Raw genomic sequence first — 16,887 nt, forward strand, 5'->3', positions numbered from 1 at the left:
TACTTGATATGTATATTACATATGTACAATATCTTATACATGTATATATTTCTGTGTGTGTGCATTATTTGCGACATTATCTGTGTATGTGTATATAATCTTTATATTGATTTATTTTATATATATATATATATATATAAAGAACGGAATTGAATAATGAGATATTTTATGCACAAAGACCTTGAATAGTCACACAAAACCTTGTTGATTTCATGCAAACTATATATCAATTAAAACGTGTTATTGTACTGGTATTCTGCCCTATGTCATATGCTCGTCATTATGCCATTTAAACACCACTTAAATAATGTTTAATCTAGATATGGGTTTAGTGTACTTGGACTTTTGGAAGGATTCTGATAAATTGCTTTACAAGATACATCTTAGAAATATTGCATCTTTTGGAGCAGAAGATAAACTAATTCAACAGATTGAGGGTTGCTTGGGTAGTAGAAGGCATAAGAGGCAGTGGATTTTGTTACTAGCATTGAAACTCGAGTTTTCTGTACTTTTTATTTTCAGTGCTAGCCCTTATCATTCAGATATTTACCAAAACTATATTAAATTTACTCTATCCACGATATCAGAAAACAACCCATTCCAACCACCTAGTTAAAAAAATATAATAGTATTAGCTGAAGATGACTCTTGCCCTGCCAACATTTATATTTCTTAACTTCTACCATTCTCACCATTAATCACAAAGAATGATGATCTATCAACACTATCAGTTCCATTAACAACCTTAAACACCTAATTTTTAACTATTGTAGATACCTTAACATGTCAAAATCGAGGGATGATGGTCCCGCCTTCAAAGTTTTGTTATTAAACTCAAGAGAACAGGCAAACTCCAACAGTCAGATTTAATAGGTTTAATATTTGTAAGGTTAGTTTAAGCATTGCTACAGACTTGCACACACACACACACATGTGCTGGAACATGTTGACCCCCAATCTCATTCTGTCAGGGCTCAGTGGATGTCAGCAAGACTGTGGCAGTCTCTTTGATGACCTGTATGACAATTACCATGTCCAGAAGCTGCTGTCATAGCGACATTTTTATATATTTAGCTACAAGGTTGGTATCTAGAGACTTTAAATTAAGCTGCTGTTTCTCATTTTCCAGGTTTGGGGGGACAAGTCCCCCTTTTCTGTGTATTTAAGCTACTTGTACCTGATAATGACAACACTTTGTTGAAACGTTATACATTTGTTACTGTGTTAAACTTAACTTTGTTACCCATTCACACCATCTTCAATCTTTATTTGTCTCAAAGTGGGTTCTACATCATCAAATTTAATCGTAAACTGTTGTACAGGAAAATTTATCATAAATACAAAGTGGTACAAAGCTTGTAACAATCTGAAAATGTGATTAATAGCATTACACTAGTTTCTCCCTACAAATTTACACAAGACTACAGAACTAAAACTGTAGAAGTTTTGTTGATGGAGTTAAACATATTATTTCATGGCATTTTCAAACAAGAAAAAAATTTATTTAAAACTAATAAGTTTTATTACACTTTTAAAAACATCACTAATAAGGTAATGATAAAAAAACACGACTGATTTTGGCTATTGGGCCTATATTATGTGTTAGTTTGTTGTATACTTCTTTTATTGTTAGAAATAAAATTGTTTTTCAAAACAGTGCAAAAAATGAATGCATGAGATTTGACAAAGAGTACTAATATTCTCAGTTGTTAGTTGGAGTACTTATGTTAAGCTTTTCAAATATATAATTCATGCATATTTCAAGCTAGCCTAAACATCATAGTGTGACGCTTTTTCCAAGCTGGTGAGGCATAATTATAATTAATTATACTTGTCATAAGACATAAGTATTAGACCTATTACATTGTTTAACACTACATTCATTAGTTAGTACCTTAGGGACCTTAGGGATTTTCAATAATTGCAAGAGTGTATAATAATAGTGTTTCAACCATACTATGTTCTCCATATCTATTTGCCGACGGCACATTTCACTCAATGCAGAGCTCATTAGGCTGACTGGGTTGTAATAAACTCAGTATTAGTCTAAATACTATTTATATAAACCATTTATTACAACAGTTATTTTAGTGTCAATGCCTTTTCAAAGCATGATTATAATTAATTATACTTGTCATAAGACATAGTTATTAGGCCTAATATCTTTTTGAACAGTGCTTTGTTTATTTTGTGACAAGTCAAGGGACATGTTTAAGGTCCTTAAGATTATTAAAGCTTTGAAATCTATAAACTTAGATGATGTTTTAACAACTACAACAAAATTGCAGACAATTAGACTAAAGGACAAGAGTTAAAGATATGGAAAATATAAACTTGACTCAACTTAAGTCAGTTTACTTTTCTAATACGGTGGTTGGCCTATGAATAGTTTACCTTCAGGTGTGGTAGAAGCTGCAACATTGAAGGAGTTAACAAGGAATGTTACCAATCAGGTTTGAACATGTGTTAACAATATCCTATATGTGTACAAGTTCTTGTATTTTATTCTAGTTGTGTGTGTTAATTTACTACTTATATTGCGTGTGTATATTTATTTACTTTTTTCCCTCTCTTTCCAGTAAATTTTTTGGAAGAGTTCTGGTTTTGGATAATGCCATACAGTGCTCAGAAAAAGATGAAAGTGCTTATCAGGAGATGATCACCTTTCTTCCATTAAACTCTCATCCTAATCCCAAAAAGGTAATATGTCCAGTAGTTTCTTTTCTTGTTTCTTCTGTTCTAGAATACAAGATCCGTCGTGGTTTGTTGAAACTATCTTTTAATTTCACACAACAAATTTAAGTTCATATTTGTGAATTTTCGTATCTTCTTCCAAAAGAAGAAGAGAAAAATTCTTGAAAGACAAGATGTCCCAAAGCGGAAACAACCTTCAGTGTCATTAGTTGGGTAATGAAATACCCTTCCGAAGCTTCGTAACATTCTTAATCATCAAGACAGTGAGCCGAGATGTATAATGAAGTCAGGCCACTATTACATGTCTATTTGTCAGTTCATTATAAAGACTGAGTTGAGATAGATAGTGAAATCAGGCTACCATACCATGCTATTTATCATATTTGTTTTACAAAATAAAATATGATATTTCAGTTAATTCTAAATAGTATGATTTCAAGATAGACAGAACAAGTACATGTACATGCATATATATATAAGCTTAGTTACCCATATGGTAGTACTTATAGAACTATATAGAAGTAAATACTTACCTATGTACATATAATGCAGTTGTTGAAATGTTGGGTTACAGAAGTTCGTTATACACAATTATACATGATGTATACTTGGGTTCTACAGTAATTTCGACTTATCTTGCAAAATCGTAATACAGTTCTACCTGAAATCTTTTATTATTTGTTGAAAATACTATTTACACTACTACCTTTTTTCCAGAATTTACTCTTTATTCTTTTTACTGTTAATTTTTGTTTATGGCACTCTTTTTTTTTAATGGTTTTTAAATCTACGTGTATTTTGGCCCAATAAATCTCCAGTTAGGATAAGAAGTATGTCTTTTTTTTTATCTTATTCCCTGATGTTCAAAATTATATAATCTGGAAAAATGTATGTGATCTTTTAGTTGAGGATAAGTGTTACAACTTTTACAGAGGGCTGAGTATTTTATATTAGAACAATTTTGAATATGCAAATCAGTAAGTCATGTGACAACTGCAAGTGATATAAAGTTGAGATAGACAGATTGTATCATAACTACAATTTCACATTGCTTTGCATTTCATAATTTGTGTGATACCACCAAAAACTGATTGCTTTTGGGAAGGGTATATAACAGTTTTTTCTGATGCAAGATATTCATACACTTGGGTCATAAAAATGCATTCAGATATGGGAATTTAGAACTTCTAAGTAGGAGATGTCCATTTTACTTAATGACATTGGAAAACAAAGGAATATGGATCAACTGGGGGGTATCGGGACCATCTAGAAAAAGACCTGTAACAAGACATACCCCAGCCATGGTTAAGCAAAGTGTGGCATCTTGTAACAGGTGAGACTCCAAAAATACAAAGATTGGTAGCAAACACCATCCATGTGTCCCAGGCAATAATGCATGACATAATTAAGAAGGACCTTTGTCTGGGAGATCAACACAAATTAAATATACAGAAGTTTCTTTCATGACATACTTGTTGAACTGTTGTATACCTCAAGCAACTGGAGACTGAAACAGGTATTCTAAAGGAAGACATACCAATGAAGTCACAGGATGCAGCTTCTTTTGAATTCTTTTTAACTGGACTGTTGAAATTGGCCCCGGGAAGCCATTGTCCTCATGCACTAGATGGATTTTGGAGAGTATGCATAGAGGAGTGATGTACTTTGAACATAATTTTATGATGGAATCTTTTGCAATGTAAACTATGCTGCAGGGCTATTGTCAAGATGAATGGCCATCAGATACAGCATGACTGGACATAGATGCATGAACCGTAACGATGCTGTAAGGCTCCAGATTTTTGTGAGATGTACTCAACCTCTGTACATGTAAGACAAACAGTGTTTAGTTATAGTATGAGAAACAGGTTCTGTAATTATTATTTTTATGCGGTGTCATCCCTTGGTAGATAAAAAACAAATTTCTGTTACAAAATTTCCAGGTTCTCGATATGAAATGACTGCAAACCGAAAGAAAGTTGTAGTGATAAGGAAAGAAGATATTTATAAGTGATTCATAAATATTGTACCTAATATAAAGGTACAAAATTATGGAACTCCTGGTGATTAACTCTTAAATTACTGCTTGGTTTTATACCATTCGCTGCTAGTTGGATCCAACACTCGGTGTAAAAAAAAAACGTACCAAAGAAATGAGGAGCACAAAGTCGATTCTACACAATGAATCCCAAATCCCAGCAGTAATTAGTGAGATCAGATGCAATGTTGATGGTATTTTGTTATTTAGATCTTGTTGTGTGACTCGTATATTAATTATTAGGGATCTTTTAACCAACAAAGTTTTAAACCCACAAGCCGTTCAGTGCACAAGTAGTTTAAAAAAGCTGATGGACTCCATTGGTAATTCTGTGATGAATTGAGATTATTCATTCTTATTCCTTCATGGGGTGATCATTAGTATTCATTATGTGTACATAATCCCAACTGATTTTAAATTACAAGACTTTAGATAAAAATGAGTAATTTTAGTATTTTACTATATGGTTGCCACATAGTGTAAGCACTGGAAAGTTTCACCAAAAATTTAATATACATAAAGACTATTTTATATCTTTTTACATATTGTGTCTACTAATGGCCAAATTAAGAGTTCGTATTATGTTAGCTTAATTTGTATAAGTACACAAGTGTGTATTGTTTATTTTCTAAATAAAGATTTCAACCATTTTTGCAGTTTTAAAGCTCAGTCTAGTTTGAAACTTTGACTTGTGACATTGGTTGTTAGCCGAGAAAGAATTTTAAGCAGCTTTATTTGGTTTCTTCCAAAGCTGTGGCCCCTCGGTGGGTCAGCGGTAAGTTTGAGGACTTGCAATGCTAATATCCGGGGTTCGATTCCTCATGGTGGACAGAAAGCAGATATTCCATTGTGTAGCTTTGTGCTAAAAAACAAAAAATTCCAAAGCTGTGCAGTATGAGGTTAGATAATTAATATGTATCTCTAGTGTAGATTTTTATACATTTCATGTGATTAATTATTCTTCAGCCTTTACAGTTTTCTTTATACTAATTCTAGTAAATTATTTCTGATTCAAAATATACAATTCTCTCTGTTTGAGAAAAATATTTTTCAGTATTAGTCTTAGCAGATAATATTTTGATTATGTGTAGGTGCTATCACATCACAAAATTCCAGTTTTCTGTTAGTACATAATGTTTAGGTACAAGTAAAATTTATAATGGAATCTCCTGTTATTATGGGAGTTTGTATATTGAAGACCTCGTACCTTAATCTTATATGATCTCATAGTGTAATATCACAATATCTCCTGGTGATATATTATAAGACCTTGCTATTAAATTGTAACGGTCTCGTAGCCTAATGAGGTAATAAGAGATCCCCTGATACAATATTACAAGATCTCTCAGTATAATATTATGAGGTTTCCTATTGTAATATTATAGGTCCTTTAATGTCGCATTAAAAGGTCTGCTGTAATATTACAAAATTTACTGGAATAGTATTTAAAGATCTGATAATAGGTTTAGATTTCTGTGAGAGATAACTCGTCCTCCGGTGAGATATTGTAAAATCTTGTACTTTGCCGTTACATCTACGAGTTCTTCTAGTGCTGTTTTCTGAGCTCTTCTGGCACAGTGTTTTAAGATTCCTTCTTACGGTATTTATTCTACTTTTCATTTTTTTTGTAGGTGTTAGTGATTGGAGGAGGAGACGGAGGTGTGGTAAGAGAAGTTGTTAAACATCCTAGTGTTGAGACTGTTGTCCTCTGTGAGATAGATGAGGTAGGTAGAACCTTTTTTTATGTTATGTAATACAGAATGCTACTGTAATTATTTGATGGCATGGCCAGGTGGTTAGGGCGCTCGACTCGCGGGTTCGATTCCCCGTCCCACCAAACATGCTCGCCCTTTCAGCCGTGGGGGCCTCATAATGTGACGGTCAATCCCACTATTCGTTGGTAAAAGAGTAAGTAGCCCAATAGTTGGGCGGTGGGGGATGATGACTAGCTGCCTTCCCTCTAGTCTTACACTGCTAAATTAGGGACAGCTGGCGTAGATAGCCCTCGTGTAACTTTAAGCAAAATTCAAAACAAACAAACAAACAATTATTTGATGTAATGAAAATGTTTCAGATCAAATACGACATAGTACTACGAGTTATATTTATCTAAAATATAGCCATTATTTTTTTATCATGCTCAATGTTGGTTTTGAAAGAGTTATATGATTGGCACTTCAATATAGTGAGAAGGATGGTTGCAGTAATGAGTCGCATGTTGTGTATTTACAAAAAAAATATGCAAAGAAACAAAGGATTCTTCATTGTATTATTATTATAATTATAATATTGTGTACAATAATGTGTGATGGAGATTACTGTTTATTGAGTGCAGCTTTTCTCCATAAATACAATCCAGAATAATCATCCTTCTTCTTGTATACATTTTGTAACTAGAAACGGGACACTGCACATGTTTTGAAAAATTAAATACAGTTTGGATTTAGTTGTTTCAACAGAAATATTTTGAGCTGACATTAAGTTGATAAAAATATACAAGTAAAAACCTATATTAGATATTCTCCTCCAACACACATTTCTTGTTACACTTTTTTCACCAGTTTAAACATCAGATATTATCTTTCAACATGCATTCTTTGTTCTACATTTTTTGCATCAACTTGAGCATCAGATATTCTCTTACAAGATAGATTTTTTTTGTAATTGCAGCATTGTTAAATGAATTAATAAAATTATAATAAACAATTGGAAGAGATTAATGATAGATTAATGTAATGTTAATGAAATGCAAGTTTTAATTCACAACTTTTCAAATTTATCACGGTTAAACCACAGTATATGTGTATCTAATCTGTCATGTGTTTTAGTCTAAATATTAAGAGATGTTTTACTAACTATCCTGACAAGAGACAACAAACAAAAGCTAAGTCATCACTTCTAAGCTTCGCATGTTCAAAAGTAGTTTAAGTGTTGAAATATTGGTCAGAAAATTATCAAGTAAAATATAAGTATAATCAACTATTCTGCTTTTCATATGTTTAGTTCAAATTAACTGAATGCTCACATTTGAAGTAGAAAAGTTTGTTTAAACAACAGAATGTACGTACGTATAATTTAATGACAACAATGAACCTGTTGGTCAATCTGAGTAGTCTCGTCCACTAACTAAACTAAACTTTAAAATCAGAATAAAACATTCAAAGCCAGCCCTTGTCACTCAAATATTTATCACGTCTTCCCATAAACGTCTTTAAACTAACCATGTCTACTACATCTGAGGGCAACCCATTCCAAAGGTCAACCACCCTGTTAGAAAAATAAAGCTATTTCTAGCTGAAGATGACTCGTACCCTGCCAAAGTCTATATTTTGGTTTCCTAGTCCTACCATTCTCATTATTAAATAAGAGAAATGATGATACATCAACACTATTAATTCCCTTGACAATTTTAAACACCTGAATCAGATCCCCTCTAACTCATCTTTTCTGAAGAGAAAATTTCACATGTCTTAACCTGTCTTCATATGGCAACCATTACATCCCATATATCATCTTAGTAACCCTCTGAATCGTTTCCCACAATTCAATGCCCTTCCTAAGGCAAGGAACCCAAGACTGAACAAATATTCCAAATGTGGCATAACCGATGACCTATACAATGAAATTATAACCTCTTTTGACTGATAAAAGTATATGATAAGTCACTGGACTGTTTGAAACACCCAAGTGACATGCTTCTGTAACTTCCTTTACAGAAAGTGATTGAGATTTCAAAGGAGTACCTTCCTTTTATGGCAGAAGGTTTAAATAGTCCGAAGCTAGTTCAGTACATAATGGATGGAGCCGAATTCATGAAAAGCCATCAGAAAGAATTTGATGTCGTTATTACCGATTCTCCTGACCCAAATGGTGAGCAAAGTGTCAGTGAAGATTAGTTTCTTTTTAACTGTGTACACTTTTTTCTAATTTTAAATTTTATTTCATTTTATCTTTATAACTTTTTTATTCCTCATGACATATGAGAGTGATTAAGTTCTAATTTCAGGTTGAATAAAATTTGGAGTGAAGTAAAAGATTGCAGATGTTTCTACAAGACATCTCAATTATCTTTTCCAATTATATGAGTATTTTTATTATTTTTTTAAAGTTTTATCAACTTCCAAAGCATGAGATAGTATTTTATACATGAAAAAGAGTTCATGATTAAGATTTTTCATTGCTGAAGTAAAGTTAGTTCTACTTTATTGGATTTATCTTCTTCGTCGTTTTTGTATTTTACAAAATATTTTGTGAATAATAGATTCTAATTTATGATCTTGAGGTTTCTTCCATCGAATGACTTATCTTCTATCATATTTTACTGCCAAGTATTAGAAGCTTGTTACATCAAGAAATAATTATGAGTGCTAGAATAGGTCCTGCTTTTATGTTATTTCTTCTCCAGAGTAAGCCTTTATTTTATATAGTTTTCTTCTAGAATAAGCCTTGATTTTGTATTATTACTCCTCCAGAGTAAGCTCCATTTTTATGTCATTTCTCCTCCAGAGTAAGTTCTTATTTTATGTAGTTTTTTCTCAAGAATAAACCCTGATTTCATATTGTTACTCATTTAGAATAAGCCCTGATTTTATGTTATTTCTTCTCCAGAGTAAGTCCTGGTTTTATGTTATTTATTATCCAAAGTAAACTCAACTCTTGTGTTGTTTCTTCTCCAAAGTAACCCTTACTTTAATTTTTGTTTCTCCTCTGGAGTAAACCTTGCTTTTCTGTCTTTTTTTCCTTGGTTAAGCTATAAGCCCTGCATTTATTTCTTATCCAGAGTTAGCCCTTTTTTTATAAACTCAAGTAGACTTAATATCCAGGGTGACGGAACAAACTCTAGTGGGGAAAGGAAATAAAATATATTAAAGTTAGTTATTTAAAGAAACATGTATTTGGTTGAGCCTTCATTTATAACATTATTTATTGTCTGTGTTTTGTTTTACAGGACCAGCTGTGAGCTTGTTTAAAAAAACGTACTATGAAGCCGTGAAAGAAGCACTCAAACCTGGAGGTATTCTGTGTTCTCAGGGTGAGTCTGTGTTATTGTCCACAGGATTAATGCAGTAAGGTACCTGTAATGATCATTACTTAATAGGACCCAAAAGATTAACGATTTTGAAAGTAGAACTTGGGACTTAGTACTTTCTCTTGTCATCGAGATTTAAAACAAATTGTTAACAGGGAGAGGTGTCATTGACATTAGTTGCATTTGTTCATTCTTATATTGGAAGTATGAGTACATAACCAAGTTGTATGAATTTTGGTAAAACATAGTAACTAATATAATTTCACAACTTTTTCTATTACATTATTTCAGTTTTTTGTTACATTTTATATATACCATCAGTTTCAACTTACTTGTTTTTATTAACATATTTCTTTAGGTACTTATTTTGTCATCAGTTCCAGTTATAAATAATAAAAAACACAGTGAAAACAGGACAATATTTATTGGTGTGTAAGGATGACATCAGTTCAGGCTAGGTAACAATATTCTTGATGGAGTTCGACTTATACACAGGGCTGTAGGAAGTGGTAAGGCCAGTCAGGCCACGGCCTGACCAGATTTTTGTGGCAGGTATAGCTACAATTTGTGTATTAAAACACTTCTTTTAATTCAATATATTACATATTTTTAGTTAATATGACTAAACATTTGATCTTGTAGTGTTAAAGTTTTCTGGGGGGGGGGCATGACCCCAGATCCCTCCCTAGAAATTGCATGCTTTGCATGCCTGAAGTGTGTCATATTGTTTAGCTATGGGCAAGTCGTAATGCACAACCACCCAGTGGCACAGTGGTATGTCTGTGGACTTGAAATGCTAGAAACCGGGTTGTGGTGCCTATGGTAGGCAGAGCACAGATACCCCTTTGTGTAGTTTTGTGCTTAACTACAAAAAAAACAAAACATATTGCCCATTTCACAATTTTTTTAGTTACATTCAAAATTTAATTAAAATACTTCGTTTTCATTATATCTGGCATCAAAACATAATTAATAAATCAAATTTTAATATTATATAAGTTTTTTAATTTTATAAAGAAATATTTTAAAAAATCCTCAATCCCTCTAGGATAAAAATTTATTAATTATTATCTAATTTATTTATCACCGCTCCAAGAAGTGCAAAATTTAATGCAAATTATTCATTAGAATATAATTATTACTCGGGCAAAGCTTAAATTTTATAGTCTTCAATCTTATTTGTTTACAGAGCCATAAAGTAGAAAATTGGACCCACATCCTCTCTCTGAGTTTTAATCTATCGAATGATTTATTATATTACAGAGAATTGTCTATTTAGCTTCCAGTTCAAACTTTAATCTCACGGGAACATATCAGTGAGCTTAGCTGAATTTTTAATGGCTCTAATCCCATTGTTTGAAAGCCAGGAAAAAAGAAAAGGCTTTAATTGATCTCATTGCCCCAGAACCTGTACGTGGTGAGGGGACCTCCCATTGAAGGTTCTGTATCTTCAGCCTTACCTCCTTTGGGATCCAAACATCCACCCACATGTTTGCCGTGCATCGCGTCCCGTGAAAGGGAGGAGAGGATCCTAATGATTGAAGAGTGTCATTGATGAGTCAGTTTATTTCAGTGACATTTTAACACACCACTTTGGCCTTAAATTCCTGTAGACGAGTCACTTTGGGGAGGCTCCCCTAGGGTCAGTCAGCTGGTCCTGTTGGGCTAGGGTCAACTAAGTACCAGTCTTGGATGTTCTCAATGGGTGTTGTGGACATTGTGTCTGATACTGGGGTTTGGGTATAATGCCCACGAAACCCTGTCATCTCTACAGTGCTCTACTTTAGCATTGTAGCGCATCCACTTGTAAGGCTCCATGGTAGGTGGGGTCAGTGGGCACTGAAGTTTCTCCATTATTATGGACACTGCACCCAGTGACCCAAAAAAACAACAATGAAAAACTTGTTGAAAGGAAAGCGACCATGTTTGGAAGACCCTAAACAGCAATCATCACTCCAAGCTGTACTTGTACTATCATTTCTTCATTCTGCATTCTTTGTCTGACAAACCTTTAGGGCAAATGTCTTCCTTTTTCATTCAGAAAGGATTAGAGGGGCTTGCTGGCTCTCTGAAATTATTTGGGAGGACTTATTGGTGGAAACATCTCACAGCAAACTCCTCCTGAAATCAAAGGCCATGGGGGATATACTTTTTTAGGTTACTACCCATGCTACTTTGAATTCCTCACGAGGAGATATCACTGAGAGAGATTTAAGATACATCCCCAAGTTGGAGAAACTAGCTGGTTTCTGCAGCCAAGGAGTTTCTGCTGTGCGACGTATCTCCACTTGTAAAGAAGAAATTATGGTGTCTACCAATGTTCTTCAAAACACAGCAAACTCCTTCTGAAATCAAAGACCATTGGGGATATACCTTTTTAGGTTACTCCCCATGCTACTTTGAATTCCTCACGAGGAGATATCACTGAGAGAGGTCTAAGAAACATCCCCAAGTTGGAGATACTCGCTGGTTTCTCCAGCCAAGAAGTTTCTGCTATGCGACGTATCTCCACTTGTAAAGAAGAAATTATGGTGTCTACCATTGTACTTGTATTGACGTTTACGTCACCATGTCTACTTGCCACAGTCAAGGAAGGTCATCTGAACTGTAAGGTACAGCCTTACATTCCTGACCCTCACAGGTGTTTTGGACATTCTAAGGCATCTTGTTGTGGTTCTTTGGCGTGTGCACGTTGTGGTGGCAAAGACCATGATGCCTATGAGTGTCAACTGGACCCTCACTGTGTCAATTACGGTGGTTCCCACCCCTCTTACTCGCCCTAAGTGGATGGAGGAGAAAGAGGTACAATATTTACCGATGAAGCTTAGTTTTGAAGTCAAAATATAGTTTTCCTCTGAGGACAGGACATGTTGCACACACTAACGCATCCAAAAATAAATAACCCATAATGTAGCCCCCTTAAAATGAGGCTATCATGACATTAAATGGTAATTTAACAAAGTTCAGTGCAACAGAATTCTTGACCTTTTTTAAATTTTCCAGTAAAATAATTTGATTGTTTTAAAAAAATTAAATAGACTAAATAGATGACTGAAAATATTTTTTGTCACTAGAAGTAAATCTTGGATCTCTGAATAATTTTAGAGATTTCAGACCTGTAATTCACCTCGGCAATACTTTTGAAAAGATAATTATGTATGATTGACCTGTGTTGGGGTCTCCATTAAATATATTCAACTGGATTTGTAGCATTCCATTCTGCTCCAGTAGAAGAAGAAAAATTACGCTTTTTATGCTCTTTGATAAGATTGGAGACTAGACAATTTATAAATCTTGGTTCCAGTACAGTAACCTTGAAAAATGTGCGCAAGTTTTCATTGCTTTATAAAGTAAGCCTTCTAAATCTAGTAGAAAGTACATATATTTAACATTTTACTCAATACTTGGCATAGTTTTTATTTAAAAGCTAGAAAATTAAAATTACTAACTAGTTTTTTATCCTATGGTTTGGCTGCCATTTTTTGTAAAGTTTGTTTGTTGTGTTGGTCATGATCAGGATGTAATCTTGGGTCTTCATGTTAGTTGTTAATGAAGAAAATTAAATGTTAAGAAACAAATGACTTCATTTTTAGTTTTGTAATAAAACATTTTCGACTTCTCCAAGTGACATAAATCTAAGTGTTTTTGTAGATAAGAAAAATTCTCTAAGAAATGTGTGGATTAATGTACTACCTCGTCAGAAGATCAAAACAAATGGAAATGTAGAGGTTTTTATTTGTCATTTAAGAAGATTAGGATGATATCAAGAAATTATGAGTACCACATATACATGTGATCAAAAACATGGCCAGGCGGTTAGGGTGCTCGACTCACAATTTACAGGTTGCAGGTTCGAATCTCCGTCACACCAAACATGCTCACCCTTTTGCTGTAGGGGTGTTATAATGTGATGGTCAATCCCACTAGTTGTTGGTAAAAGAGTAGCCCAAGATCTGGCAATGAGTGGTGTTGACTAGCTGCTTTCCCTCTAGTCCTTCACTGCTAAATTAGGGACTACTAGCATAGATAGCCCTCGTGTAGCTTTGCGTGAACTTCCAAACAAACTTGTGATAAAACAGCCACTCTAGTATCTCCTAAATGGAAAGGTTAAAAGTAATTAGAAGGTTACTAGTATTATCTCTGCATGTCTTGTAAAAGACTTTTCCCTTAAGGAAAACTTCAGAGTATTCAGAACATTGCACCAGCCAATAGCTCTCTCCAATATGGAAAAGTTTAGAGTAGTCATTGGCTTTAAAAAAAATAATAAACAAGCCTAGAATGTACATTTTGTATGTTATAATAAAATGGTACAAAACACAACCTTGTGTTCAATTAAAGAAATAATGTTTGAGTTACTTTCTACCACCTTAAAAACTCGTTTGGTTATTGGTTAGCTGTCAAGGTTACAGAGCTGAAAGCTTTGAATAAAGAACGAGTTTGGAACAAGGTAAAATGTGCAGGGTAAAACAGTTGAGCACTAATTTTCATTGGCCTCCAAAATATGAAACCCAAAGTGCATCTGGGGTTTCTCCTCCCTGCTTGGCTTCTGGACCCTGCTCTTCCTAGTTTTGGAAAGACTATCTCACGGATTTCAGACCTTAAAAATTGGCATCACTGTAGTACTTGTATCTTAGTTAATTCTACAAATTTGGTTTGTATAAATCGTAGTATCTGTTACGTTTTCAGCCGAGTCTTTCTGGTATGACTTGAAACTAATACAAGAGATGACGAAGATGGTTTATGATATTTATCCAGTTGTTGAATATGCTTCAGTTTATATTCCAAGCTATGTCGGTGGGCAGATTGGCTTTCTCCTGTGTAGTACTGACCCTGTAAGTATACTTACTAGTCACCAATTTTCTTTAATTTTGATTTCTCTGTTAATGTACTTGCAAATGATACCTGTAATTTGAAGCTTCTTTTTACTTTCTGCATGATTTTTTTAATGTTAATTGACTCAGTGATGTGCACAGGGGGGTGGCTCAAGACCCTGCCTTGCTGCCCTGATGTTCCAAAAGAGCCTTTTTTTTTCTCTGTCATAACAATTGTCAAAAACTATGAAAAGGTAAACCTGATTCCACTCCTTGCTTGCTACAAGTTATTAGGAAAGAAAAAAATTATTTCAAATTTAAAATAAATAGTCTTTGTAGTAAAAATAAATTATTGCAATATGCTATTAAGTGTTAACGATGAAAAATTCACTGTTTAGTTTAGATCATAAAAATGTTTATAAAACCAATTTAATAGGAATAATTGAAGATCTGTTAGCTTCTCATGAATTTATATCTTATATATACCAAACAACAGTCCCCATAATCTCCTCTAACACCCAATTTTACCCCCCAAAATCAACTTGCCTTATAATGCTTGAAACGTGCCCCCCTCAGTTTTTCTTTTATAATGATCCTCTTCCCTTTTAAGTCCCCATAATCTTCTCTAACACCCACTTTTACCCCCCAAAATCGACTTGCCTTATAATGCTTGAAACGTGCACCCCCGTTTTTTTTATAATGATCCTCTTCCTCTTTAACATCATTTGCACATTACTGTATTTACTGAAGTCGGCTACCATACTAATTCTGTATGAGACATCCAAGTGAATACATTTTTAGATAGATTAGTGTCTTACTGGGTATTAAGTCACAGTAAGACTGATCATTAACTTTATTCATCGCTTTCTTTACCAGCCCATTGTTGGTTTCCACTGAGGGCATCTTTGAAATTAAGCAGGCTAAAACATTTTGGTTCAAAAATGTTAAACTCGGTTTTAATAAGAAGCTTGAAAATTGGGAGTTCTTAGTAAAAGCAGTGAAAATTATGAGGTAAAAAGTTAGGGAAGCAATTCATTGAAAATTGGGGAAGTTAATAATGTTGACAGAGGCACACCAGTGTTTTCTTAGTGGGGAGGTTGAGGTGAGCTAGACAAAAAATTGAGGGGGCTGCACTCTGTATCTTGTGGGCACACATAACTGTAGTAATTAGGAAATAAACCAGGTAGAAATTTTCATTGGGTGTGGGGGGCTACAGTGGAGGGTAAGGCAAACTTTGGAGTAGCTTCATTCACAACAAGCCCCCCCCCACTTCTGAATGTTTACAAATAAGCAGTAAAACAAAAGAGAATTCTTAAGAATATGAGGATTCAAGACTTTTAACTTTATATTTTTAACTAGAACATAGTGAGTAAAGAAACATTACTTTTATACTTGTGAGAATACATGTTGTACTTTTAAATGCATTTTTATCAGTATACTTGTAGGAGTTACTTTCTCTCGTCATTGTAAGTTAAATAATTATCTCATGAGTGTAAAAGGTAAAATAGAACAAATTGATAGAAGTGGTACTTACAAGATTCCTTGTGTCTGTGGTCGAGTTGATCTTCACCAAGTGTGTTAGAAATTTGAAATTCAGAACTAAAGAACATAAAAATGCAGTAGAAAAATATAAAATGAATTAATTAGCTATAGATGAACACGTGGAAAGATGGTGGTCCAGGTGTTGAAGAAATGAAATTCTGGAAATCTTGTAAGCTCTTCAGTTGGGTTAAAAGTCAAGATGTTGCTGAAGGTTTTAAAAAATTATGTGAATTGGAGTAGATGTAGATATACGTCAATTTTAATTATTACTCCTCGTGATGATGGTGTAGAATGCTATCGAAACGTGTATTGTTTTTCTTAGGGTTGTGCCATGTTTTTTAATAAATCTTATTTATTGTGCAACTATTTAACATTGTTTGTATTTTTAATATTTTACTTCTAAGAGTTAACTTCTATATTATTTTTAGGAAATTAACTTTCGAAGACCCAAGCACATAATGTCATCTAAAGAACTGCTGTCCTGTAATCTGAAGTACTACACTCCAGAAATTCATGAAGCTTCCTTTGTGTTGCCAGGATTTGTGAAAAAGGTGCTATGTTTTTTTTTAACTGGCTTTAGTATTTTATTGAATATTCAACATTAATACTAAATTTTGATAAAATTAAAAACGTTCTTAATTAAGAGGCTCTTATGTTTTATATTTTAGTAGGTCTAGTACTGTACCGTTACATCCGACCTTGGCCGTACTAGCAGCTCTAGTTGTATGTTGCGACGAGGGGGGTGGCTCGAAGACCCTGCCTTGCTGCCCTGA

The 16,887-nt window shown here is 33.8% G+C and overlaps 1 protein-coding gene across 3 annotated transcripts in view; it reads left to right on the forward strand.

Moving 5' to 3' along the window:
* The window catches only part of LOC106469237 (spermidine synthase-like), a 28,631-nt gene that overhangs the window by 6,923 nt on the left and 4,821 nt on the right, over positions 1 to 16,887 (forward strand). For all 3 annotated transcript variants that reach the window (XM_013929708.2, XM_013929706.2, XM_013929707.2), the window contains exons 3-8: positions 2,580 to 2,700; positions 6,364 to 6,456; positions 8,449 to 8,602; positions 9,681 to 9,764; positions 14,448 to 14,593; positions 16,543 to 16,665. In XM_013929708.2, the coding sequence (XP_013785162.2) occupies positions 2,580 to 2,700; positions 6,364 to 6,456; positions 8,449 to 8,602; positions 9,681 to 9,764; positions 14,448 to 14,593; positions 16,543 to 16,665 (721 nt within the window). The remainder of the gene's footprint in view (positions 1 to 2,579; positions 2,701 to 6,363; positions 6,457 to 8,448; positions 8,603 to 9,680; positions 9,765 to 14,447; positions 14,594 to 16,542; positions 16,666 to 16,887) is intronic.

Source organism: Limulus polyphemus, unplaced genomic scaffold (genome assembly GCF_000517525.1).
Source record: "Limulus polyphemus unplaced genomic scaffold, Limulus_polyphemus-2.1.2 Scaffold3371, whole genome shotgun sequence".
Classification (NCBI taxonomy): Eukaryota; Metazoa; Arthropoda; class Merostomata; order Xiphosura; family Limulidae; genus Limulus; species Limulus polyphemus.